Raw genomic sequence first — 26,548 nt, 5'->3', positions numbered from 1 at the left:
GCAGGTGGCAGTGCTGGTGGTGGCAATGGTGGCATCACTAGTGGTGCTACTGGTTGTGGCACTGGGGACATCACTGACAGTCCTGTGGGTGCCATTTCTGGTGGCCGTGCTGGTGGTGGGTGGAATCACTGGTGGCTCTGCGGGCACCATTTCTGGTGGCAGTGGTGGCATCACTGATGGCCCGGTGGGTGCCATTTCTGGTGTCCTGCTGGTGGCATCACTGGTGGCTGTGCTGGGGGCATCACTGGCGGTGGTGCTCCTCGTGGCGTCACCGCTGACCCCTCTCTGCTGTCACCCACGGTGACGTCACCGGGCGAGCCTGGGGCGGGGCCCTCCCGGCCGCCTGGTGGCGCTGCGGCCGCCGCGGCCGCCGGTAGAGGGCGGAAGTGACGTTGGCGGAAGTGCCGTAGGGCGGAAGTGACGTCGCGGGCGCCGTGGCAACGGCGGGGCGAGCGGCGGCGGGATGAACGCGCCTCCGGCCTTCGAGTCCTTCTTGCTCTTCGAGGGCGAGAAGAAGTGAGCGGCTGGGGGGGGCGGCCTCGGGGAGGGGGCGCAGGGGCCGCCTGGGCCGGGCCGGGCGCCAGCCGTTACCGGGAAGGAGGGGGGCGCACCCGGGGGCGGGGGGCGGCCCTCGGGGGTGGCGGCGGGGCCTGCCCGTCCCGGGCACCAGCCGTTACCGGGAGGGGGGGGCGCACCCGGTGGCGCTCCCCGCGTTACTGGCCCGTCTGTGGCCCCCCAGGATCACCATCAACAAGGACACGAAGGTGCCCAACGCCTGCCTGTTCACCATCAACAAGGAGGACCACACGCTGGGGAACATCATCAAGTCGTGAGTGAAGGCCGGGGGGGGGGCGTTGGGGGGTGTGTGTGTCTGTCTGCCTCTGTGTGTTGTGTCAGTGGGTAAATTTTGAGGGGACCGGCACTTTTCACCTGTTGAACAGCCTCCTGGACATCATCTCAGATCAAAATGCAATTACACACCCATTGGTTCTGTGTTACTTTGGAAAACTTTAGGTACATTCTCTCCTAAAAAGCCAGAATTGTCGTGCTGCAGTACATTAACAATTGGTTTAGACTGTCGAGTATGATACAAATCTGAGAAAAGAGGTTTTAATCTTAATCGGCTCTTAAAAGAATTTTGGTTGCTATGCTGGTATTACTAACATAAAAGACAAACTTTAATGGTCTTCATGATGATCACATGTAGTGGCAGGATAAGGGGTGATGGCTTTAAGCTGAAAGAGGGGAGATTTAATTATGTATTGGGAACAAATTTTTCACTGTGTGGGTGGCAAGGCGCTGGCCCAGGCTGCCCAGAGCAGCTGTGGGTGCCCCATCCCTGGCAGTGCCCAAGGCCAGGCTGGACGGGGCTGGGAGCAGCCTGGGCTGGTGGAAGGGGTCCCTGCCTGTGGCAGGGGGTGGCACTAGGTGGTCTTTAAGGTCCCTTCCAACCCAAACCCTTCCATGATTCTGTGTTGTCAGGTCTGTGCAAAGCAATTCTGCCTTTAAAGGGGAGGGAACAGCCTCCACAAACACATTTATATTGCCCTGTTTGAAAGTGCGTTGGGAAAGCTGATCAGAAATGTGACTTTTTAATAATTTTTTTATTGTAAAAATTATTTGTGTTTGTGCTGTGTTGTTGTTCACTGCTGCTTTTCCATTCCAGGCAGTTACTGAAAGACCCCCAGGTGTTATTTGCAGGGTACAAGGTCCCGCACCCACTGGAACACAAAATTATCATCCGCGTCCAAACCACCCCTGATTACAGCCCCCAGGAAGCTTTCACCAATGCCATCACGGATTTGATCAGTGAGCTCTCCCTCCTGGAGGAGAGGTTCAGGGTAAGTTTATTTCTTTGTTTTTTAAAGTATTTGAGCTTCTTGCAATTTAAAGTTACACTCCCCCACCCTTTGTTTATCTTAGGGCTGCTATTTTAGGTCAGTAAAGCCAGCGAAGCCGTGCAGCGCCGCACTACTCTGCTCTTGTCAAAGGATGGTGGAGCTTGGCTGCTCTTACAGGCTATTTGCATGCCCGACAAGGGTTCTGTGGCTGCTCTCTGATTCCATAGGTGGCTGGCACTGGTTTTCTTACAGCCTTATTAGTGTAGAAAATAATTTTCTATTCTTCCAAGTGGTTTTCTTTTTTTTACATCTGCCAAAACTCAGACAGGTGTTTGGTTTTGGACTGTTTCTCATTGCTTCTGCTCTGCTGTGCAATTGTATTTATTTAGCCCCTGATTTTGGAGACCTAAGCTGCCCAACAGGTTATTCACACAGAAGCAAGGAGGCTAGGAATAGGCTACTGTCTGCGTGTAGTGCTGGTAAAAGGTAACAGTGCACCAATTTTGTAAATATGTTTTGATTTTAATTTATTTTTCTGGATGGTGTAGATTTCCACTGACTGTGGCTCTTACTGTGTTTCACAAACTTATGTTGACCTAACCTCCTCCAGCCCAGGAACAGTTCTCATCCTAGTGTATGTATTTTTGTTTGTGTTTTACAGGTTGCCATTAAAGACAAACAAGAAGGAATTGAGTAAAATCACCCCATTTAGAGCAAACTGTACTTCTGAGGCAGCGACGTATCTCTCAGTTGAATGCTACATTTAAACCTTTCTTCATGGCAAATTATTTTCCCCCTTGTCCCACTTTATGTTTAATTTCTGACAGCAGCAGTGATACTTTGAGGTTTGGTTTTGTGTGGTTTTTTTATGCCAGACAGGCACTTTGCCAAGAGGATGTATGTCTTGTTTGACTTGACAGATAAGTCATTAAAATGATTTCTACTTTTCTAATTGGAGCCTTAAGGTGAACATTTGTACTGGGCTGCTGGTGAGTTTATTGTGAGTGTTCTTCCAGAATAAGAAGGTACTGAGTGATAGCAGTAGATGAACTTTCTGCTTTTCCTTTTCAAAAAGTCTAGGCACTGCCAATGGAACTGGTATTTTGTTTTATTATGTGTCATTTCTATAAAATAAATGCACACATTGTGTAAACTTACAGTAAAAGAAACCAGATGTTTACAATGATGTGGTGAGTTTAACAAACTTTTTTTTCCCCTTTTGCATGTGATAGCTGGTCTAGAAAACTTCATGGTTACATGGGTAACAGTCACTAATACTGCACTATTTCAAAGCACGGGAATGAAACTGTTACAAGAAACTATGTCTTCTTCCAAATTGCTGTTATGTTCACACTAGTTAGAACAACAAGGTAAGTAAAAGTAGGATCTGATACCACATTGTTTATTAGGACTTCGTTCAGCTGCTCCCCGTTCACTTGAAGCTCTGGCCACTTGAGAATCTACGAGAACACAGAGTTTGGGTAGGAAAGGAGTGGCGGTGGTGGGAGGTGCATTCCTTACTGCAAGGCCTGGTTTGGCACGTGGGGCTCTGAGGAATCTCCTTTCCTATGGCCTTGGGAAGTCTGAATAAAAGGCTCTTCCTCTTTCCCCATATAGGTGCACCTTTATGGTATTCCTCCTAAAGGACCAGGGTTTAGTGCCGAGGGACTTGATCAGAGGAAAAAGTGAAAGCAGCTGCCCCTTGGTCCTGGAGGAACTGACTGTTGGCTTGGGCAATACACTTCCCAAAAGTTTACAGAACACTGGGCCCCTTCATACCTAGATATAATGTAGCTCAAGAGCAGGCTCTGCAGCGAGAACCTTTGAGCGTGTGTGTGATTGTCCTTTCAGAGACTTCATCATGCAAGTGAACAGCAGTTGCCCAGAAAAGAACTCTCCGGAGGCCAAGGAAGTAACAGGTAGAAGGGTGTGTGAGCCTACAGGAGGAGCCAGCCCTTTCCTGCGTGCAGTTCTAGGGAACAGCCGCTCACCATCAGGGAAATGGTGCCTGCGCACTTTGTGTTGTCAGGCTCTGCAGTTTAACCACCTATTTTTTTAGAGAGGGCCCCTCTGCTAGGGAAGTTGCCGAGCTGCAGGATGCAGGAGCAAACGGACTTGCTGTACAGCTCCCAAGTCCTGTCACAGTTGTGTTTGTGCAAGATTTGAAAGATGGCCTTGGTCATGCTCTGGAGATCGATTTAACTGCTTGTGAGGGTTAGGTATAGAACACACTAAGTGCGTTCTGGTGAAAATCTGCTCAGCAGACTCGGGTCAGCTGCAGCGGGGCAGAAGGGAGGCCCACAGCCTCAGAGGGTAAATGAGACCTACCTGTGTGGGAGGGATCCTCTTGTCTGAGTGCTTTCCCTTTGCAGAGCTCCACGCTGTGGTGTAGTTTGAGAGGTTGTACATCCATACACTCCCTCTCTCGTCACCGCAGAACACATAGTCTTTTGCTGTGAGACCAAAAGAAGAAGCTGGAAAACAAGTGTGGAACCAAGAGGCCACTGTGCTATAAAGCCAGAGCTCAAGACACTGCTGTAGGATCCCAACAGAGGATGTCCTATTTCAGCAAAATTCTCTTGGCAGCACAAATACATTGCTCTGAAAAAAATAATTTCATTCAAAGATAAATTGGCTATAGAGAAAAACTAGTGATAAACATTTTGGGATTTCTTCTGTCTTTTTTTAGACTTTTTGGTTTGGGAAAGTGACCAGCTCATATTAGTCTATTCCAGGGGTCCTCAAACATTTTAAACATGAATTAAGTGGCAGGAAGTCATCTGCGGCTGCTTGGTTTCCCTCCCCGCCCCCCCCACCCCCCCCCCACCCCTGGCGGGGGTGGGTGGGTGGGGTCTTTAAATACTGGGTGCTGGATTGAGGACCCTGGAGGACCATATCCAGCCCGCAGGATGTAGTTTGAGGACCCCTGCTCTATTCCTTGTTAGTCTTAAAAGCCAGCTGCCCCTTGTGTGGCATTCCCACACCTCACTTTACACGTGCCAAGCATTAAAATGGCTCCAGAAAAGCTACAGGACCACATCCATCAGCTCTGCGTGCTCTGAAGACCTGCCCAAGGAAGACCGTGTTGATAATGAAATGGGTCCACATAATGCTGTAAAGCCTCAGCTGTTCCCCCTTGTTTGGCAGATGGTATAGCTGTAATTATTTATTATATTATTCATATACAGCTGGTGCTGGCTGTTGCTGCGCAGTGCTGGAGCTGCAGTGCAGTGAGGCAAGGGCTCTTGCTGCTTGCAGAGGGGAGACCAGACTCCCTCTGGTGAGGAAAAATCCAGGCCTCTGCCTCTAACTACAGGCTCTTCTGGCAGGTGGAAGCGGAGGCGCATGCAGCTCTGCAGATTAAACCTTGACCTGTGTGGCCATTTCTGCTACGGGGGGACCGGTACCACCTCGCTGCTTGCCCCAAGGAAGAGCGCTGCCTACCTGGGCAGGTGCTGAGCATCAGGTAGGACAGGTCTGTCGTGGACCACTCGAGCTCAGCTAGAATAACTGCAGAGACAGTTCGCTGGCTCCCTTTCCCCTTTGTGTCAAAAGATCGACTCCAGCTCCATAAGTATATGCATCCTGGTTTAGAGCTCTTGGAAACTAGGGAAGAAAGAGGGGAGAGGTTGAGTCAGTGCCTGAGAAGCAAAATACCCAAAGACAATGGCTGGTGTGTGGTGAAGGTGGCCCACCCAGAACGTGGCTCTTAAGATGTGGGGCCTGATATCAGCAGTGACTGTTTCCACCTCCTTTACCTTAATTTCAGGATAACTGGAGGCTGCAGAGGGATTTTTCAGTTCCTGAATTGTAGAGCAAGCATAAGCTATTCAGAAAGATCCAGCCACTGCTTTAAGCGTTCTCCCAGATGTGGGAGCCCCCAACTGCCCTGCAAAAAACCCTGCTGCCACCAGCCCTTGAGCAGGAAGCTCTCCTCCCTTTGCTTCGGCACTGCTGGGCCACGTGTGCTCTCAAGGATGGGTCCATCTGATTTCCAGACCTGCTAACACATGGGTCTACACCTCTAGCCCACATTTTGGGGAAAGATAAGTGATTCTGGGAGACATCTCCATCCTGTGTAGCCCCCAAAAATCTAAAGAAGAGGTAGTCACACCTCATTCAGTCCCTCTGCTCATCGTGCTGGCTTCAGCCTGCCACATGCTGAGATACCTGACTGTTGGTCTGGATTGGGCCATTGTGTTTATACTCACCAACAACATCATCATTCAGAAAAGCCAAACCGTCAACCCTGTGAGATGTTGTCATGTTTCCAACCTCATCAGGAAACTGGAATACAGCTTCAAAAGGCCTGGAGAAGGGGGAAAGAGTGAAACGAGTCAAGTCCTGAATGGGCAGCAGTGGAAGAGCACTTGGGTACAAACCCAGGAGGAAAAACGTGGGAGGAAATTCATGTGCTACTGAGTCTTTTGCCAACCTCAAGATGAATTCCCACTTGAACTGACACTTTTAGCCACCCGGGTTTCTTAATATAGCAGAAGCCCATTTGCTTACGAAACTGCTGTTTTATTTCATCTGGTTTTGGAGGCATCCGGGTTAGTGTATGTCAGCAGGGCATGACTTCACTTACTTCTTTTTTGTAATTTTGTCTGTGCTCCCAGAAAGTGCCAGTCTCCAGGGTAACCCCGTGTTCCAGAAGCAGGGTAGGCCTTGCTGCAAGGCTGGAACTCGATCCAAGAATTTACACTCCATTACACTAGTTCAAAACAATACACCCTTAAGCTTTAGGGTGTTGGATTACACTCATGTCAGCTTTCCTGCTTTGAAAGCTAGATGGGAGCATCAACACAAGCTCAGGGCTGCTAGCTCTGAACATTCTGTTAACATTATGCTAGTATTTTTTCTTGCTGCTACGGAAAGGGGAGTTTCTTTTAAGTGTGGTAGACATGCTGCTTTTCTTGCTCAGACATCCTCAGTTAGAAATAAAGCCTTTGCCAGGGCTGCCTTTTCTTGTTACATAAAGCAAATGCATGCCCCAATTTTTGGTTCTCACCTGCTTTTTTGTTCCTTATCCAGTTTTATATTCCAGGCAAAGCAGCTCCCTTCACAGCCAGCCAGCAGGTACTGATCTGGGCAGGTGGGGACAAGGGCAATCCGTAAGGGAATAGAGAGTGCTTCCAGCACCAGCAGCTGGCTAAAAAGAAAAGAAAAAAAAACAGTTAAGGTGGTGCTGTGATGTGATAAAGGTTCCTGGACTGGCCACACCTGTTTTTTGAACCTTTACCTTGCTTTGAAATTGTAGTCACAGTCTGGAATCCCAATATCCCAGAGTGCAATTCGCTTGTCATAGGATGCAGCTGTGGGATACAGAAGAGAAGCAGGTAGTGACATAGCTGCTCATCTGCCTCTTCTCATGCTAGCTGGCAATTCTACCTGTGTCACAGGCTCTAACACTCTAAGCCTGTGGCATCAGAGAGCTCATTAAAGGACAGCAGCAAGCACTGAGGCTCCTGGCTCAACACCACTTCACAGACAATGTCAAACATGCACGGTCAGTAATCTGCATTCTTATCCTGTGCTCTAAGAGGAGCAGATAAACCAAAGTTTGTTTCCTGGTGTCCATTACTAAGCTGTGGCTTCACAACATCGTTAATCAGTGCCCCTTTGAGCTCATGTTTCTGGTCGTGGCTTCTAGTGAAATCTAAAATAGGAGCTCCAACCTCTACTCTGAGGCAGATGCCACTTTATTCCACATATCCACAGCTTACTGTGTTCACATCCACAGCAGCTCCCACCGGGAAAGTTAAGGCACTGACCTGAAGCGTGAGACACTTCATGGCTGTCTTTGTCACCAAGCTAATATACTGCTAGCGGAAACAATCCCAACAGATTACTCAGAGAAACCTGGATCCTAATCAGAAATCTGAGGCATCCCTCAGACTCAAAAGTTAATGGGTTAGTGTCCTGTCCCCAAACAGGCATACAAAGACTCTCACTTTATTACTAAAAATTTTTCTATGCAATAGAACGAGCCTTGCTGTCCACGCCACTGTTTGGCTATCAACCACCTTATCCCTCTACCTGGATCTCTGTACTCTTGAGCTTCTTCTTGAGAAGTATGCACTACAGATACCTGTGTTTGAAAAAAAATTTTCCACTTTTTAATGGTTCAGGGACCACTCTAACCACTCCAGGATGTGGGTAACTGTAGGCAAGAGAAACAATGTGCTGCAGGGTGCAGGTGTGGCCTGAATGGCTCTGTAACAGCTCACTTTACAGGCCTGACAATGCAGCTGCAATTTGTGCTGTGATGCTGGCTCATTGCCTACCAGCCTCTAAGCCTCCGTCCCTGCGGGCCTACTGTGGCAATGCTCTCTTCTACACCTGAATAACATGAATAAAAATTTCTGATGAGGTGCACAACTCAAAAAAACCCAAAACACCAACCCTTCCATTTATGCAAAAGCAATTAAGCACATGGTTTTGCTGGTTGGAAAATATGAAAACCAACAGGCCATTATACGCTGCATTGCCGCTGTTGCCATGCTCGATGAGAGCCCTGCCAGCTGACCATTCACTGCCTGGCCCCCAGCAGGCTGCCTTGGCTAGTATTCTTCTTACTCATCCCTGTGGAACGGATCCACTGCTGGGCTTGTTTGTGGCTAATGTGTGCGTGACAGCCATCCTGAGGGCTACTGAGAGAAACGGGAGCTGCTGCACCTCAGCTAAAGGGCCAGGCTCTGTGGCTGAACCCATCTGTGCTTTCTGTAGATTACTGCCACACGAGACTAACAATACTCTCTCCACAACATCTGTCCGTGCTTTTTGTATGTGTGTGCGGTCCCTACCCACACCTGCTTGCACTGGTGACAATTCCCCTTGTTAAGGAACCCTAGCCTTTTCTGCATTAGGTACTAAAGCTAGAGATTCTCAACCAGAGGCTTACTGAAAAGGTGAGTTTCTCGAGTTGGGCTGAAGCAGACAGTAGCAATAGGCTTTTTATGAGCCTTTATCTCTCCGTAGCAGAAGTCAGCCGCCACATGAATCAGCTTGACAATCCCTCTCCTCCCAGCAACCGCCAAGATATTATGAGATTTTTTGCAACTGTCGCTGATTACCATTGTGAGGGTTGTCCATGCAACACTGAAAAACTCCTAGGACAGAAAGAAACCAAGAACAGCATGAAAGAGAACAGCCAGCAGGATAGCTGTTAGCTCATAGATAAGACAACTATCATGAGAGCTATTCAGCTGAAATGACACGACTATTCAAGCCAGAGCATTGAATTCCAAAACAACCCTCAGAAGAACACAAACTATCAAACCAGGGTGTTTATTCCTCTGTGCTGTCAAGCAGTCTTAGCAGCCTGGACACACGTCTGCATGCTTGTGCGAGAAGAGAGGCAGACTAATCTTTTGAACTAATAAAAACCTAAACCCAAACCAGGCTAAAAGGATAAGCAAGAAATGTTTGCTATCTATCTTCACCCTTTTAAGACCTGTCCACACTAATGCCTGAAACCCTTTCAGAACTCTTTGTAATATATATTATGTATACACGTATGTATACACGTATAGATTATGGTATTTCCATTCAATGCTTACTCCTCCCACTTGCAACCTACCTCTGTAGCCACCTTATACTTTTTTAGCACTGTCCCCGTCTCACAATCAATCAGACAGACAGATTCCCCTCCACATGTTGCCACGGTTCTGGAGGAGCTCACAATGGGATCTGAAAGATGAAAAGAACAGGTGAGAAGTTCCCAGGTTCATGGATAACGCATCAAAGACTGCAGCTTATCACTGCCTGGTGCTCTCCCAGTCTCCTGTTTCCAAAATCAAAGGAGAAGTATGTAAGCAAGTCTCTTCCTGACAATGGAGACTACAGCTTGAAGGAGCAGGGGTCTAATGCACGGAGTCCACTGGGATTCCAGAGCCGGGTGGTTCTGGGAATCCTGCAAACCTCTTTAAGAGCTCACCTTTCCTGGCTCCACAGTCTAGCAATGGCTCGAAGACACAGGACCACAGCTGCGTTTTAAAATCCTCACGGCTGTTGCCTTTACTGTGACACTGAAGAAAATGCAATGGCTCTGCACTGACATCCTCCTACAATAAACCATCCACATTTAGAAAATTCATTCCCCTGACAGCGGTTTGCCTGTGATTGCCTTGACAGAACCTTCTACTGAACACAGCAATCGGAGAAACTGAAGTGTTTTTCAGCCCTTCTGTGTTACAGAGAACAGGAGAGACTGAGGTACCACCAGTGCTCAAGACTGCCAAACCAGCAGGCAACTTTAGAAAGATGTGCCCAGCAGACCCCAGCTGTGAACCCTATTTTCTGCTGCAGAGAAATGTGAAAAACCCTTTAGATCCCCCCACTGGTCTGAGCTGAGGGGGAAACACCTTTCCCCACGCAGCCATCAGTTTGACCCGAGAGCAAGATATGCCAGTCCCGTTTCTAAGAACAGGCTTTCAGTGCACCACTTCAGAGCGCTGGTCCATCCATCCCCTGCGGGGGATTCACTGTCTCCGGGGGGGGGCCTTCCCCGACGCCTCTGAGAGATTTAAAACAAAAAAAACAACACCCAAACCAAAATCTGTAACTCACAATGTATCTGGCCAATTATGAGCTCCAAGCTGTGTAGAGCTCTGATGAAATCTGAATGCAGCTCCTCCCGCTAAACCAAGAGGCGGAAAGCCAGTCTCAAGCGGGCTGATGAACGTACCTTGCCCTTGGAGTTCTTCACCGGGATCAAGCTAATAACTCCGTTGTCCTGCTCCTGGCTTTTCTGTTCCCCTGTCAGCTGGCTGGATCTTCTGTTGCTTTGCCCCTTTGGCAACGGCTCTTCATTCTTTCGTGTCCCTTCAGCTCCCTGCTCAGGGGCTGCCTCTCTGGCTGGCTGGTTCGATGTTCTTGGTTGATCAGGCACTGGGTCATCCTGCACAGGACTGGACTTCCTGGTAGTAACTACAGCCTCCTCCTTGGTGTTTGCCTGGGACTTGGACCTCTTGTTTCCAGAGCCTTGTTTTGAATTGCTTCTTTTCCTCTTGCTGGGCATTACCGTGACCTACATAAGACATGTTGTCAGTTTCTGCAGAAGGTTTCTAGCTTCCCCGAGATGTGCAGAGCATTTGTAAGTCAGAGACATTAATTATTCAAGTGCAAGTACCCTCCCACGGTTACAGAGTGGGTTCCAAGAATCAGACAGCCCAGAGCTGCAGAGCACCTAGAGGCAGAAGCTAAGGAAAAATCACACAGCCAGCCTCATTTTCATCTCCCTTCCCTTGTCCTAGTTACTTGTGATTTACAGATGATGTGGAAAACCAAATCTGGTCCGTGGAACAAGAGGTTCAGCCTGCAGCCATTTCAAAGGAGTCAGTAGGACTATACTCATGAAAATCTTTTGGGTCTCCTATGAGAATGGAAGCTCCCTCCTCTTGGAGAGTAACTCAGCCTTCACATGGCTGGGAAAGCTTCAATCTGGCCGAAAAGAACAAGTCTCGGCTGTTGAATACAGGCTGGAGCCTGAGACTGCCCTATGGTTACCAAAGCGTAAAAAATGTAAACTGACAAGTGCTACTGAATTTGTAAGAAACAAAAAGGACATTGTTGATGTCACTGGAGAGATCACCTACCTGACCCATGTCCTCTGCAGCTTCCCTGGGTTTTTCTGTACTTTCTTCCTCATTCTCATCCATATCTTCCTCTGATTCAGTATCTGTGTTTATCTCCAGACCCAGTGTGTATGCCAGAAACTCTTCTGCAATCATTTTCACCTTAGAAGTAAATATGTAGATATGTTCAAAAAAGACAAAAGCAACAACAGTCAAACCCTGATGTGTAATGACAAGAGCTGTTTTGCTGAGTTTTCTATGTGAATTTCACAAGTGATGGAGGAATCCTCAGCTGACAGCCTGGTGGGTCAAGTCCTCCACTGACATTACATGACCAAAGAACTTCACTTTGTCACGTGCACCCAGGGTACGCATTTGCAAAAACTACAGCACAGCAATGAGACAAGACAAAGGAGAGACAGAAGCCTCAATCACATGTGTGCACATATAATTAATATATGTTACAAACTAAATGGTATCTTTCCTGGGATGGGAGTAACTACAGTTCTGTCATTGTCTTTTATCCTTTCATACAGCTTCCACCAAGACTGAAGGTTGCTGTTACAGTTATTTGCAAATAATTAAGTACTAAGGATACTGCAGTCTTGTTAATTAGTACAAGTATCATTATTGCTTATGAATTAGAAAACAACATTTAATGACAGTCATTGCAACTTTGTGCACATTTATTCCTAGTGCTTCCGTAAAACAGTGAAGAAAACCAGAAAGTGATACCACTTGTCTGCAAAAGCCCTGATACCCTGAACCCAAAGCCATAGAGCCCTGACACCCTGAACCCAAAGCCATAGAACATTTTAATCCAATCCTTCAGAATCAGGCTGCGGAGTCCTCGCCTGAAGAACAAAAGGCTAAGTGAAATGTAACCTACCCGCCAGCGGGTGAATTCACTGAGTGAGCTGGGTCCGTATACTACATTGGTCTGTACTGACTTCAGGAACTTTTTCTTGATGAACTTCACTTGCTCAGCTGTGTGTTTCTCAGGAAGTTGGTCACGGAAGAATTTTTCCCAGTGAGCAGTAACCTAGGCAGAAAGACTGAGTTTATTCAATGAAATACTACAGAAAACCAGAGCGGAAAAGCACATACTTGTGAAAGCATTCAAGAAGTTCCCAACCCTGAGGCTCTGCTAGCTACATGATGGCACTGCTTCCATTTATTTTATCAGTGTTCAAACCATGACCTCAGCTAACAAGAAACCCAATTCCTCTGAACCCAAGCTTAAGTGAGTGTGGCTAAGCAGATACTGTCAACACAAACCCAGAGCCACACTTGATTTCGTGCCTCTGGATCCACAGCAAATGCTCTGAAGGAGTCTTACACTGTTGTCTACTAACAGGGAGTACCTGACAGGTAACTAATTTATTATAAGAGGCACGAGATAATGGGGATGTTTATGAGTTTTCTTGTAGTTCCAAGTGTGTTCGTGAGCAGGACTGGTGCACATGTCATCCCTATTTATAAAGACACCTTGACTCCAAAAGGCTTCTGAACTATGGGGCACAATCATGCAGCTGCTCACCTATCAGCAGTTTCTGAGCTGAGAGTTTCTGGTGCATAATAATAACGCACCCATAAGCATTTGGACCCAACTGACATTTTACATTTAGACACAGCAGTAAGAACTGGGCAGCCAGGAACAAAGCAACACCATCAGGAGAAGGTATCTGGGGCACAGGTAACGGCGCAAAATGAACAGCATGGGGGGGCATTTGGGGGTCTCATTAAACAGCCCACCATGCTCAGTTGCTTGCGGGATAAGAGGCTGAGCAGTGCTCACCAAGATCCTTTGAGGTACAAGGTATTACGCAGATAATACTTAGCACGATAAGCCACCCCAGTCTTCAGCATTTGATCTGTCCACCACTGCTACACAGAAGGAATTAACAAGATCAACTAACCAGAATACAAATGGTAAGAACAGCACTGCACAAAAAAAAAAAGCCCCTTTTTCTTAATAGAACAATAACTTTGCTCAAGATCACAACATGCTTGGCGAGGACAATCTGTCAGGAGCTAAACTGGGTATGTAAATGAGCAAAAATACAGTTCCAAACATGCACAGCTGAGGAAGAAAGAACAAATCCTTATTCCTGGTGTACGCTGGAAAAAGCAAGATTATCCTGAGCTTCCCTCTGTGCTTCCCATTCCTGGGGTCAGGACAGTAACATAAATTAGATGGAGAGGTGTATGCAACTGTTATGTCAACACCAGGCTTCTCCCATTTTTGAAGGGTGATCAGAGTGACCTGAAAAACTAGCGGATCACACACAGACCTTGTTGACCCTGATCTGTGCTTCAAACTGAAGGCAGAAGTTGGCTACACAGAACAGGTAGAGCAAATGCAAGCAGCGGCCAGAGAAAGCAGCAGTAAGACATTTACTAGGTGGCCCGTACTGCGGGCTGCACTCAGATCATACCAGAATTACTGTTAACCACTAGGTGTTTGCAACTCTGTCATTAAACTGCATTTGGTTACTTCTCAGGTGTTTAGAGATTAAGAAAATATCACACATCCTACCTTGCTGGTGAGCTTACGACTATTGACACGCCTCACATGATTAGCCAGTTTGGTTATATCCTTGCCATTGAGTAGCCGAAGATTTTGCAAAAGAAACATAACTTTATAGTCATCGTTGAGCTAGAAAGAGAAGACATCAGAGTTAAAAAATTGTACACATAGTTTTTAGCTTTAGTCCTTTATTAAAATACAGCTAAGGACGAAAAGAACATATTTAGTAAGGAAAAGCCATTTCATAAAATCTTCTCAGCACTTCCGACTTGAATATCACCTTTTTGTCATAAATTAAAGTTCTCGTGTTAGCTGGGATTTCCAACTGCAGACAAAAGACCTGCCTAGACTTATGCAGTACTAACATCCTACACAAGGTGGTGGCGGTGTAAACAGGCTCGTCTGCTCCTGTTCGAGTGCAATGCAGGGTATTCTGTTCACATCCTTCAACTCTGAGCATCTAGCAGAGGAAGCCCTGCCCTGCCTAAAGTAAACGAACACCAGCAGGGTGTCTTTGGGTCAGGTGCGTTTTAGGTCAGACCAGTTCCCCAGTCCGTTTTACCATACAGCCACACATATACTTCTGCCAGCATGCAACATCAAATAAGCATCTGGGGACAGGGATGGTGGCTGATGCCAGTTTACGCCAGAAACAGAATTACAGTTTTGGATACTTAAACTGTATAGTCAGCAGAGCCTCTTTGAGGAAGTCAAAAAACCTAAACTAGACTAATCACCAAGTTTAACCCCTCATCAGAGGGCCAAGTTTGTTCTTCCGGAGTACAAGGGGCACTAAAACTAACGTATAAGAAGGACATTTTTTCACAGTCATTACTACATTTTACACAAGCATGAGCATAAGATATCCTGCCTGATAAAGCGCCTAAGATGGAACTCTGGTCTGGAGAATCAGGAGTTCAGGATACCCAGATTTTAATATCTGAGTAGTTTTGGGCAAGTCACCACTTCTGCAGATTGGAAAACAGTGGCAAACTGGTGCAGGGGTGCAAAAAGACTGACTGCTTTCTCAGATGCCCTAACACTTGCTAAGAACAGTATATAAGAACTAGGCATAAACCCCTCTTTGTTTCCCCCCTCTATTTAATGTGTAAGGATAGGAGGTAACTCACTGTCAAGTACACATTGTTCTCATAGGTTAGCTCCTCGAGCAGAGGGAACTGTTTCAGAGCAGTTACATCTTCCAGTTTGTTGTTGTTGCAGTTTAGGACACGTAGATCAGGCAGGGTTAGACTGTTGGGAAATTTGTCCAGTAAATTATCAGAGAGATCTAGTTTCTGCAGATGCCTCAGACGGGAAAACAAACGTGGGTCTAAGTCTCCAGTCTTTAACTGCAGCTTGGACAGGCTGAAAACAAAAGAGAACATGAACAATCTGCGGTTCTTTGGAAAAACAAGTGCTGACTTTGCCAGGATACAAGGTCCCACCTGGTGGCATCCCTCAGTCTGGCACAATTCACTGGGTAAATCTGACTAAACCTTTTTCTTGCCCGCAGCATCCTGGATTGCAAGCACACAAACGTGGAAAAGATGCTCTGTCTGAGCTAACAGACACCACCAGAGACTCAAGTCTACCAAAGTATTTGCAGTACAATTAACCTGCAATCCAGATAAACTTCCTAAGGGTAACAGAGCTGGCTGCGAGTCACAAATCACCAGAAAAGTTCTTGTTCATAGAAAAATTACTACACCTCTAATAATTTTGGTATTTCTTTGCAATGTAAATTCAACAGAAAAAGCTGTGGCAATACAAGACACACCACCATAAATCTACCCTGTCCACAGAATTCACTAGATTCATTATTTCACTCATTTTTTAGAAAGCACCATCTCAAAACTGGTGTGAGTAATGTAAGACTACGGCGATTCCAAAAGGCTAGTCCTGCCCTCCTCCTCACTTCACACTGGCACTTGCACTCACACAACAATGTGTGGTAAATTATACCAGTTTACTGATCTGACAACTTCTTACACAGAGAAGAAAAGTTTTAAGCTCAGGTCAAGTGCAGAGTAGGTCCCCAAATCATTTGGCTGTTTTCAGAGAACTACCTTCATTAAAAAAGTAATTTTTCCATTTCTTTTACAGTGAATTTCGCTGCAAAAACTTCCAATGGCAAATACGCAAATCCACCTAACAATCCCAAGGCTGCCATCAAAACAGAGGCATTTTGTCCTGAAAGAAGAAGTGGTAAATATTTGTGAGGGGGGAAAAAATACCCCTTCTCTGTAAGAAAATTAAACCTGCATATTATAAGAAGGGTCGTTTAGATTTGATCAGATTGTTTAGTTGAGCTCCAAAGGGAGCTTCTAGTCCTGACAGCCAACATCTCTTGAGGACGCAAGCCTGAGTTCCTTTAACAAACACACAAAACCTCCATCTCTAATCATCAGTAAAAAAAGGCCTTCTAAATATAAATGAAGCATGAATAAATGAGGTGAATAAAACTAGGAAGCAAGACCACTTCTTCCCTTGCCATCTCAGAAGCCTTACCAGCCAGTCCAAGCACCTAAGAAAGGCTGAACAGAATTCAGCTGGTTGCAAGGCTGAGTGTGACTCCTGTGTCATTTTGGGGAGAAACACAACAGAGTGTTCCCCAAATGGACTTTCTGAAATATAACCCTTCAAAATCATGGTATGAAGTTGCACGGAAGAAGCTATGCTCTAGAAATTCATTGCTTCACTGCAGCCTATACTCTTCGGGTAAACTTTTGAATTTTTCTCTAAAAACAATTATTTTAGCACAAGACAAACTAAAATAAGTAACTTTAAAGAGTACATATGTAACCCAAACCTTTTATATCAGTAACAAAAACAACAAAGGCACCAGCCAGGAATTGCCCAGCTGAGTCACTTGGATTGACTAGCTCTGGAAATTCCACTGTATTAAACATTTGGAAAGACATGTATTTTCAATGACCTCTGTTAAGGATCTGAGCAACAGAACTGTTTTTAGTGGTTTCTAAGTGTGTCAGAGTTTCTCCTCCCTCTCCACAACATTTGAGGTACTAACCTAATTGGATTTAGAGGAGATGCAAAGTGACAGAGGGAGCGGAAAAAATGCCAAAACCATTTTTGAAACCCTCTAAAATCCAGGACAGAAGGGATTCTCTTATTCATATTAAGCAATTTCTAGCAAAGACAGAAGTGTTGTGGGGGGGTAGAGAGTATATCTTAGGGTTAGGAAATCAAGATCTAGCCTTAAGCAGTTTTAGAGAAAGAAGGTGGCTGCATATATACAATATAAATGGTGAAAAGAGGTGGTAACTGCTGATAACCTATGTAGTGAATGCAGTTCCACTAGTGCTCACTGATCGCGCATCAAGAATGCCACCTCCCGTTCTGTGCTTTGTAACTGTAACTATCTTTTTTCACTGAAAATGCTTTGGGGAAGAAAGACAAAAAAAAGATTGCCCAGGCTGAATTCAGCTGGAATTTTCCACGGGCCTGTCTGCACTTACTTCAGCGTCTCAATCTTTCGAAGCCTCGTAGATCTTGGAACCGCTCTTTCCAAAAGAAGTTCTGTAGTAATTTTTGACATTTTTAATCTCCACCCCTCTGCTGGAATCACTAATCAGTCCACTGTAGGATCTCTTCTCGTAACCTTCCTGGTAAAAAAAACAGGAGTAAGAGGAAGACTTTTCAACTGATTCCAAAAGGGGGGGAAATAACGTTATGATGTTAGATGCCGATTTTGCTGCTGTGTTTGAAGTCGCCTTTTTTTACACAGTTGAAATGAAAATACCAGGGATTGTTATTACGCTGGGCACATGCTCCCAACACACTGACCCAACCCATCTCCAAAGCAACAGCGACACCTCCCTTGGCTATTAAAGCAACAGACCCTGTCGATGAAAGCTGTCCGTGGGGTGATGGCACTCGGGACTAGGACAATCTCACTGTTACCTGTTTGTACCCCTCCTGAGCAACAGGGCTCTCCTTCAAAAACTCCAACACGCTTTTGAACAAACAATAATAAATACATCTGTTGTGAATGTGCTCCTCCCAAGGAAGGCTCACTGGCCTGAAAAGATGGACAGACTCTTGGCTGATGACTTCTAAATTCCCTAAATTTTTGAAAAACTAAATTAATTACCAGAAATTAAGTATTTGCCAATTAATAACATCATTTCCTCTTCAAGGAAAAAAATCAGCAGTATTCTCTATATTTTTGGTAGTTAACAGCTGTTTTCATGCGTCCCAGTGGATAGGATAGTGCGCATACACACATGGATACACCGGTATTCAGAATAACAACACCAATAGGGCCAAAGCAACTTCACAAAATTACTGGTTTGTGGCTTACCACTCTTCCTGACACAGATTCCAAGTGGGAAATAAAAAAGTGCTTCAAGGCCAGGCTCGCCACTGTCTTTTTGCATTAGCCTCACTGTTGCCTGAATGCCACTCCAGTAATCGTGAGGAACACGCGAGGCACAAAGCTGTCCTTAGGCTTGACTTCAGCACCGTAACATGCCTACAGCACCTGGACCATTGGGTTTGATGAGCAACGGTGCACTGCTTTGTTAACAACTGTAAGTAAGAACAATCCTTCCTGTACGGAATATTCTATACCGACATGAAGAGCACTGAGCCTGAAAACCAGTTTGAACAGCAGCTGTGCAGGGCTCGATCCTTCCAGTGCCAGAGCTGTCACTAAAAACCAACCCACTGGATCAGGCCCTTACCTGCTGAGCCTAATAACCCTCCCAAAGCTCGGGTAGCTGTAAGAAAGATTTGACACCTCTGACTGGGGGTGTTCCCCTCACCCTCTTTTTGGCCACACTGACGCCTCAGACACAGCCGCGTCACCTGTGACACTATGGATGTTGTAGGAAAGGCTGCAACGTATCACAGCCCCAGCAACAAAACACGGGCAACACTGCAAAAGGCACGTTCAGTTACCCGGGGCCTGGAGAGCCCCGCAACCCACCCCCAGCCCGGTGAGCCCCAGAACCGGAGCCCGGTGAGCCCCACAACCTGCCCAGGCCCTGGCAAGCCCTGTAACCTGCCCAACCAGGAGCCGCCACCAGAAGCTGCCACCGACCCCCGCCCGCCCCAGGGAAGCGCCCCTAGGCCCCCCTACGGTGGGGTGTCGGTTCAGGGCTGACGGCCGCCTGAAATGAAGAAATTAAAATGAATTTAGTTATAACTACCAGGCCAGTGCTTCAGCCACGCCGTGGAGGGCCTGGCGTGACTGGCAGATGCCAGCAGCAGCGGTGCCTGCCCGGCCAGGGGTGGCTCCGGCAGTGCGAGGCGGCCCCTTAGGCCGCGGCAGCCGCAGGGGACCGTGCCCGGGCCGCGGGGTACCGGCTGCCGGGCGCAGGCCGCGGCGCCGCCCGCGGGCAAGGAGAGCGGCCCTAGCTTGGCGCCGAGGTGCGGTTGAGGGCCGCGGCCGCCGCCTCACGCCGCCCCGAGCCCGCGGTGAGGGCCGGCTGCGGCCCGCGGCCTGAGGTGCCCCCGCGGGGGGGTGGGGGTGTCTGTGTGCGCACACGTTGGGTGGCGGGACTGCAACTCCCAGCAGCCCCCGCGGCGCGGCCGGGCCCCGCACTGCTGTTCGGCGCCGCGGGGGCTGCTGGGAGAGCGAGTCCGCGCCCCCCCCCCCCCGGTGGCCACCGCTCACCCACCGCCCGGCCTGTACCGAGCCCGCCCGCCCCGCCTCGGCCCCGGCCCCTCCCCGCTCCCCTCACCTGGCAGCGGGCCGGGCCGCGGGAGGGGAGAGCGGAGCGGGGGCACCGTATCCTCGGCGCAGCCTGCAGGGATGGAGGCGGCAGGCGGCGGCGGAGGGCCGGGCTGCGGCTGCAAGGGGATCCGCTCCTGCCTGCTTTGCGAGGGGCCCGCGCAGGCCGCTCCGCCCCCGCAGGTACCGGGGAGGGGGCTGCGGGGCGGGACCGGCGGCGAGGCGGGGCCGGCGGCGGGAGCGGGGGCCGTGTGCCCCTCGGGGCGGGCCCGGGGGTGGCCATGTTCCCCCTTCAGGGCGGGCCCGGGGGGCGAGGGCCGAGCCGGGGCGGGGATGTCACACTTGGGCCGCGTTCCCCTCAGGGCAGGGCCCGGGGTGGGGGCGACACACGGGCCGCGTTCCCCTCAGGGCGGGCCCGGCCGGGCTCCCCCGTGGCGGCAGGGCCCCGGGGTGCTGGGCCCCAGGGGGGTGCAGGCTGGGGACAAAGCGCAGGCCTCCGGCGGCCCCCCCGGGGGTATCTGTGGGGTGAGCCCCTGTAGTCGCCAAGCACAGCGCTGCAGACCCGCCCCCCCCCCCCCCCCCCCCCCTGCCTGCAGACCCCACCTGGGGTTCGTACTTTAGGAGGAGGCCGAGGCCGGTTTGCCACAGCCGAGGCCTCTGGCCTGGGTGATTTTTAATCAACTCTCCTCATTCAACATTTATTAATATGACAAACCATATCTCTACAGCTGGTCTGAGAAATACCAACACTGATCTCCTTACACACTGGGTACCAGGGCTCATCTGTTCTTCCCCTGGCTTTTCAGGATAAAGACATCACTAGGAAAGAAAAGCGGCTTCAAGCAAGCAGCACTGTAATGCTGCAGCTGGGGGAAAAAAAAAAAAAAAAAAAAAAGCGGGGAAGAGTTGTTCCCCAAAAGCAGCTGAAAAATTTCTCATGTCTACAAGAATCCTGCACAGACAGTTTCCATCTGTAACTCCAAGGTTGCAGGAGTAAATCATGGAAATACCTCATTGTGGTAAGTTTCTACCCAGTGCTTTTTTCTTCTCCATTGTTGTTTCCACAGGGAGAAGATAATTTCACTTACTGTCCAGCAACAGGCCTAGCTAAAGGAAATGAGTGCTCAGAATTTGCTGGCTGGGCATTTCCATTTCCAGGGGTGTTTCTGATGGAGGAGTTCATTAGCGAAAATGAAGAATCTGAGATAGTTGGACTGATGGATCAAGATGACTGGAAACCATCACAGTCTGGACGAAAGAAACAGGTTAGAAGTACATTTGATCTTAGATTCCTCTGGAAAAGGAAAGCTGTTTTCACTTAAACCCCAAAATATTTAGATGCTTTATTAAGCTTTATTTTCCTTCAAAAGTTTTCCTGAAATAAATTGCAAGAATTCCTTGTAATTAAAGTCAACTTCTTGCAAAAATACATGATAGTTGCAACAAACAGTATTTGATGGTGCATGTTCAGGCATTAAACTTCACACAATCTCCACGTGGCAGTTTTGGCTTATTTTTACTTTACAAGTGAGAAATCTGATTGCATAGTGATTAACTTTACAGGTGAGAAATCTAATTGCATAGTGATTAATGTAGCTTCACTGGGTCCTTTTGCAACCTGCTGACCAGGTCACCAGAAGAGATGAGAACCGAACTCTCATGGCTTGACCGTGAGCCCTGGTAGGGATCACAGCCTCTCCAAAAAGCCCTCTCTGGGGTTTTTCCTTAACATTAGCTTTTTCCCCCTCTTCTTTTCCAACAGGACTATGGACCCAAAGTGAACTTCAAGAAACAGAGGCTGAAAGCTGGCAGCTTTACCGGTTTGCCAAGTTTTAGTGAAAAGATTGTGGCACAAATGAAAGCCTGCTCTGTACTAGGTGGTTTCTTACCTGTTGAGCAATGTAATCTGGACTACATGCCAGAAAGAGGTTCTGCCATCGACCCACATTTTGATGACTGGTGGCTTTGGGGAGAGCGTCTGGTTAGCTTAAACTTGCTCTCAAAAACCGTGCTATCCATGTCTTGTGATTCAGAGGACGATATCCAATTATTTCCCACTTTTAGTAAAGAAAATGGGGAATTAAGTCCCTCTGGATCTTTTACACGGACATCAGCATGCAAAAATTCAGACGAAGAGGGAATCGATTGCATTTTATCCCCAAGGCTTGTTCCAAGTAAAGAGGTGACTGTTGCCATTCACTTACCCCAAAGGTCTCTGGTGGTGCTGTACGGTGACGCACGGTACAAGTGGAAACACGCAATTCACCGCAAGCATATAGAGCATCGCCGAATCTGTGTCACATTCAGGGAGCTGTCTGCGGAGTTCAGCACTGGAGGAAGGCATGAGGAACTGGGTAAAGAACTGCTAGAAATAGCTCTTTCATTTCAAGGAAGACCAGTGTGATCAGCAAGAGGAAGCCAGAACTGCATTTTGTTAGGAAATTTGAAAAATAAGGTACAAGATTTGTAGAACTCTGTTTATTTCTGAAGTGTGTGTGAGAAACCAGGTGTGTATAGAGATAAGCTCAATCAAATGCAGATTTGACAAACAGAAATAAGAGAGTGCAAGGAAGGGGTGGGCTGCTGGTTTCTCCAAAGACTCACCTGGGCAATGGGAGCTTTTAGGTGAAAGTCAGAAATGAGCCGTTGTATTCATTAGCCGTATTGTAACAAAATGCAAAAAGCAAATAGCTCATTCTTAAACACTTAACATTAAACCAAGAAAGAAACTTGGAATCATTAAACCGAGTATCAAAAAGCCCTTGGCACAGATTCAGCCCAAGCCCTGCAGGAGATTTTTTATGGGCCTTTCCTGGCCCATACTGGATTCTGCCGAACTGCTTTTAGTGTTGCACTGTGCTGTAGGGACACAACTGGCTTCTCACCTGCTTCAGATAGGTCCTTTAGAGATCAGCTCTCCAGGGGAGGAGGGTAAGCAAGCATCTCTCCACAGATAGTACAACACACTGAGAACTAATTAAAGTAATTATCTTTTGCTGAAGATTCGTGCTCTAACAGTGAGGATTAATCATAAATACCATTGGTCCCATAAGATACAGGTTACACAAAAGCAGCATTTGCAGAGGGCCGATGCCGACTGTTCTGCAGAGACAGCCTGGACAGAGTTCAGACCAAAGACTTGCACAGACTGTATTATTTTCTGATCGTTTGTCATCTCTGAATCCCGCTGTCAGTTCTCAGTAGCAAGAGTCTGATTTTGGGAATAAGCTGGGCAACAGACTGCAACATTGGCGGCTATAATTTTTTTTCTTGGCACCTCCAGCAGTCAGGTTTGAATCATGCTTCGTACCTAAGATTCAAGTAGTCGTTTGCAGCAGAAGCTGATCTGAGGCCATCTGTCTGCTCTGAACAAAACTTCTGTGCTCTTGAAAATGAAGTTGTGCCGTGGAAGAAGTGTGATCCTTTAATAAACACAGCTGTGTCATCAAAACCATTCAGCACAGTCATACCTACAGCAGTAAACCGACACTTTACAGTGCTGCCTGGGTTTAGTTGGTAAGGAAAGGGGACATATTTGTACATGGGATCTCAGCGTCCCTGCACGGCTGTGTTCTGCCCTTGAAGTACTTCCTTGGCACAGTGCACAGGTTTTACTGGATAGTAATGCACTTGTGCTGCCGACGCTGCCCTCCACTTCAGGCACTGAAGCTTTCCAGCCAACAAAACGATTACTAAAAATCAGTTGGGTGAATCGGGGTATTTTTTTATCAGTTTAAGCTAGCAGATAAAACTACAGTCCTTTGCAGCTGCAATGAATTTGAAATGAGTTTCAGTTTAGCCCAGTATTTAAACACTTGTGGACACTGGCTAAGCGATAGTTCCAACAGAGATTCAGAGCAGGGCTCTCACGGGCAGTCCTAAACCCCAAACCTCCACTCAGACCAGCTGGCAGGCATCACCTATGTGCTCCAGCAGCAGTTTCAGCAGTCACGGCGTAGCCCGACAGAAACCCACCACTCCAAACGCAGCCAGCCAACATGCAACAGGTGTGCCATGCTTGCCTACAGTGAAATTTTACCCCAGGAAATTTCTCGCAGGCTGCAACTTCTCCAGCTCACTCCCTAAAGCAGGGACTTGTGCTCTCCAAACAGTGGTTCCTAACCTTTTTCCAGCAGGCTGGTGTGATCAGCATCCTGCCGCTGGCATCCACAGGGCTCAGCAGCTGTAGAGAGCACTATGTCCCCAGGCCAGCACCTGGAGCTGCTGTTGGAGCAGAGGAAGCAAAGGACCTTTGGCCAAGCAGGAGGACATGGCTGGCAGCCTGCTGGAGCTCAGCACAAAGCCACGCTACAGGAGGAAACCCAGGGCAGACACTCATAGATAAAGCAAGCGTTGAGCCCATATCCTCACCCTTTCAGTACCAAGCCTCTGCAGCAATCAAGTATTGCCATTAATGTTTGGCCCTCATTACCAATGCTGCCTTTTAGATTTATATTGTGCTCTCAGCCTGTTAAATACTCTCTGTGTGCATACCTGCTGTTCCATTCTCTCCACAGTGAAAGCAGATCGGCTTCTGATGAATCAGAGTGCTACAATAACAAGATACATTAATATTCGACCATTTTGTGCTCTGCATTTGTTGGTTGGATTTTTCTGCCTCGATTGAGCTATACAGGAAGCTGCCATTCTTGCCAGAAAATTCCAGCTCTTCCTAGCTGATACCTTAAATTTGAAAAAATGCAAATAATTAAACACCGAGCCAAAAACTGAGGGCTTTTGTCTAGATGTTTTTGAAGTCCAAAACTTACCTAATCACTACACATTCATTGCCATTACTATCTTTTGACATTTTTCACCTGTTGAACAGCCTCCTGGACATCATCTCAGATCAAAATGCAATTACACACCCATTGGTTCTGTGTTACTTTGGAAAACTTTAGGTACATTCTCTCCTAAAAAGCCAGAATTGTCGTGCTGCAGTACATTAACAATTGGTTTAGACTGTCGAGTATCATAGAAATCTGAGAAAAGAGGTTTTAATCTTAATTAATTGGCTCTTAAAAGTAGTTTTGGCTGCTGTACTAGTATTATTAACATAAAAAACTTTAATGGTCTTCATGATGATCACATGTAGTGGCAGGACAAGTGGCTTTAAGCTGAAAGAGGGGAGATTTAGATTAGATATCAGCAGGAAATTCTTCACTGTGTGGTGGTGAGGCACTGGCCCAGGCTGCCCAGAGCAGCTGTGGGTGCCCCATCCCTGGCAGTGCCCAAGGCCAGGCTGGACGGGGCTGGGAGCAGCCTGGGCTGGTGGAAGGGGTCCCTGCCCATGGCAGGGGGTGGCACTAGGTGGTCTTTAAGGTCCCTTCCAACCCAAACCACTTGGGTTCTATGTTACAGGAATTCCTAATCACAGCTGTTTATCTCCTTAACCACGGTTAGCACTTGTAAAACACATAAAAAGACCCAGTCCCTCATTAAAATAAAGTGCATCTAATGATTGTCTACTTTTGTATTTTAAAAGGAGAAGGATAGTATCTGACCAAGGTTATTTTAAAAAAAAAAAAAAAAAAAAAGGCAACCCCCAAGTTAACCCATAGAGGATGCTGGAGGACTTGAGCTGCCTTTCAAAAAATCAGTCTGAAATCAGCAAGAAGCGTGAAACTTAGCAAGTTTATCTGGTTTCTCTCACACACCTGGACAATAACTGATACATATGTTGTTCTACATTAAATATGGTTCATGCAGAGATAAAGAACAGGCAAAGCTAAAATACAGAGGGTTTGCTGGTTTGGTTTTTTTTTCTTCTAGCACTTGGCACTCGTTGTTGTTACAACCCTGGGCAGAAGGCAAGCTCCCAGTCGTACACACAGGTATTCACGGGAATGCTTTCCAAATTCAGCTGGTCAGTAATTACTGAAACCACTTTGAAAAGGATAAAAGGAGACAGCCTACAAGAAATTAATCATAACATAACCGCACTGGCCCAGTTGTGCTGGGATCTGAATTTGAGGGTGCAGCTTGGGGGAGTTACTGAGGAATCTGTCTTAAAAGTGGATGCCACAAGATGTAGAAGGTAAAGCTACAGCAGCAGAGAAACTTGAAAGCTCTTTGTTTGTTTGTTTGAAGGCAGGGAAAGAAGAGAAAGGACATTATAAAATCCCACATAAAGCCATGGAAAGGCAAGAGGAGAATGTGAAGTGTTGAACAACTGGTCTGGCAGCCAGCTGGGCACCCAGCACTTCCATCCCTGAGCCCAGCACAGCCATTCCCAAGTCCCAGTGCCAGGGAACCGAAGGATGTTTGCTCTGCAGCTGCACCTACCCCACCAGCTCTCTATAAGCACTTCCACATATCTGAGTGCTTCCCGCAGCGCGTGCTCCACCCTGGGGCTCTTGCACAGTATCATTTTCATCCATCAACTGAGTCAGGCCCAGACAGTCAAATCCAACATCTACTCCATCTCCTCTGGTCATAAAGCCTCCCCGAGAGTCACATATCCACCGAAACTACGGCAGCAGCTACCAAAGCCAGGCCTGCCCCAGGGCAATGTTAAAAATAGGGAGCTCCCAGAGGAATTGCTGCCACTAGGCACAGCAAAGGGAGAACCTGATACTGCTCCGGCTCCAACAGCTCCCTCCAGCCCGCGTGCATGCCTGGTCTTGACTCCTAATGACCGAAGGAGAGAGCTGAGCCACTCAACCAAGGCAGGTGCCTGGAACAAGACAAAGCAGGGCTGTACCCCTGTCCTTGACAGCTCCCTCCCCGCTTTAGGGTGGGCGGTCAGGGTCCCTCCAGCACTGGAAGTGTTCTTCTGCCAGGCAAAAAGTGTCCAAAAAAATCTGAAGGATGACTGGGGGACTCTGGAGTGCAATCGTGGCTGTCCCCTGCAGCGAGCCCCACTGCAGAAATTGCCCAAACAAAGCAATAACTGGTTCAGAAA

The 26,548-nt window shown here is 47.6% G+C and overlaps 3 protein-coding genes and 1 long non-coding RNA gene across 6 annotated transcripts; 3 read left to right on the top strand and 1 right to left on the bottom strand.

The window, feature by feature from the left end:
- The first annotated feature begins 395 nt into the window (after window positions 1-395).
- On the top strand, window positions 396-3,027 carry LOC129783944 (DNA-directed RNA polymerase II subunit RPB11-a). The gene is made up of 4 exons (XM_055797810.1): window positions 396-516; window positions 740-829; window positions 1,667-1,841; window positions 2,503-3,027. The coding sequence occupies exons 1-4, from the start codon at window positions 464-466 to the stop codon at window positions 2,536-2,538; spliced, it is 354 nt and encodes a 117-aa protein (XP_055653785.1). The 5' UTR covers window positions 396-463; the 3' UTR covers window positions 2,539-3,027.
- Window positions 2,932-19,794, bottom strand: LRWD1 (leucine rich repeats and WD repeat domain containing 1). 2 transcript variants are annotated; one of them, XM_055797803.1, is made up of 16 exons: window positions 19,655-19,794; window positions 17,426-17,572; window positions 15,080-15,314; window positions 13,959-14,078; window positions 12,309-12,461; window positions 11,441-11,581; window positions 10,531-10,872; window positions 9,781-9,907; window positions 9,424-9,533; window positions 8,746-8,953; window positions 7,084-7,156; window positions 6,853-6,993; window positions 6,053-6,150; window positions 5,286-5,447; window positions 4,170-4,294; window positions 2,932-3,301 (listed from the first exon to the last, which is right to left on the bottom strand). In XM_055797803.1, the coding sequence occupies exons 2-16, from the start codon at window positions 17,503-17,505 to the stop codon at window positions 3,161-3,163; spliced, it is 2,256 nt and encodes a 751-aa protein (XP_055653778.1). In that variant the 5' UTR covers window positions 17,506-17,572; window positions 19,655-19,794; the 3' UTR covers window positions 2,932-3,160. The 2 variants fall into 2 exon arrangements, with proteins under 2 accessions (XP_055653778.1, XP_005240625.4); XM_005240568.4 differs by lacking the exon at window positions 19,655-19,794 and adding an exon at window positions 19,121-19,276.
- LOC114012977 (uncharacterized) lies at window positions 3,230-12,290 on the top strand. Of its 2 annotated transcripts, none has more exons than XR_008746138.1 (4): window positions 3,230-3,322; window positions 3,459-3,760; window positions 5,171-5,307; window positions 12,116-12,290. It is a non-coding gene; the product is annotated as an uncharacterized LOC114012977 (long non-coding RNA). The 2 variants fall into 2 exon arrangements; XR_008746137.1 differs by lacking the exon at window positions 12,116-12,290 and adding an exon at window positions 5,611-6,046.
- Window positions 19,695-25,382, top strand: ALKBH4 (alkB homolog 4, lysine demethylase). Its single transcript, XM_055797804.1, has 3 exons — window positions 19,695-19,827; window positions 20,712-20,909; window positions 21,407-25,382. Exons 1-3 carry the CDS (start codon window positions 19,726-19,728, stop codon window positions 22,046-22,048), a joined length of 942 nt encoding a protein of 313 aa, XP_055653779.1. The 5' UTR covers window positions 19,695-19,725; the 3' UTR covers window positions 22,049-25,382.
- The last annotated feature ends 1,166 nt before the right edge of the window (window positions 25,383-26,548 follow it).

The sequence above is a fragment of the Falco peregrinus genome, chromosome 2 (assembly GCF_023634155.1).
Source record: "Falco peregrinus isolate bFalPer1 chromosome 2, bFalPer1.pri, whole genome shotgun sequence".
Lineage (NCBI taxonomy): Eukaryota > Metazoa > Chordata > Aves > Falconiformes > Falconidae > Falco > Falco peregrinus.
This window is presented reverse-complemented; position numbering and strand designations above follow the sequence as displayed.

Excerpts from the sequence above, each read along its gene's own strand:
- LOC129783944 (XM_055797810.1), top strand. The coding sequence starts at position 464 with ATGAACGCGCCTCCGGCCTTCGAGTCCTTCTTGCTCTTCGAGGGCGAG. Across the intron at positions 830-1,666 it reads CTGGGGAACATCATCAAGTC|GCAGTTACTGAAAGACCCCC; the intron begins GTGAGTGAAGGC and ends TTTCCATTCCAG. Across the intron at positions 1,842-2,502 it reads TCCTGGAGGAGAGGTTCAGG|GTTGCCATTAAAGACAAACA; the intron begins GTAAGTTTATTT and ends TGTGTTTTACAG.
- LRWD1 (XM_055797803.1), bottom strand. The coding sequence starts at position 17,505 with ATGTCAAAAATTACTACAGAACTTCTTTTGGAAAGAGCGGTTCCAAGA. Across the intron at positions 12,462-13,958 it reads GTCGTAAGCTCACCAGCAAG|GTTACTGCTCACTGGGAAAA; the intron begins GTAGGATGTGTG and ends CTTTCTGCCTAG. Across the intron at positions 9,908-10,530 it reads TGAAGAACTCCAAGGGCAAG|GAGGATGTCAGTGCAGAGCC; the intron begins GTACGTTCATCA and ends GGTTTATTGTAG.
- ALKBH4 (XM_055797804.1), top strand. The coding sequence starts at position 19,726 with ATGGAGGCGGCAGGCGGCGGCGGAGGGCCGGGCTGCGGCTGCAAGGGG. Across the intron at positions 19,828-20,711 it reads AGGCCGCTCCGCCCCCGCAG|GGAGAAGATAATTTCACTTA; the intron begins GTACCGGGGAGG and ends TTGTTTCCACAG. Across the intron at positions 20,910-21,406 it reads AGTCTGGACGAAAGAAACAG|GACTATGGACCCAAAGTGAA; the intron begins GTTAGAAGTACA and ends CTTTTCCAACAG.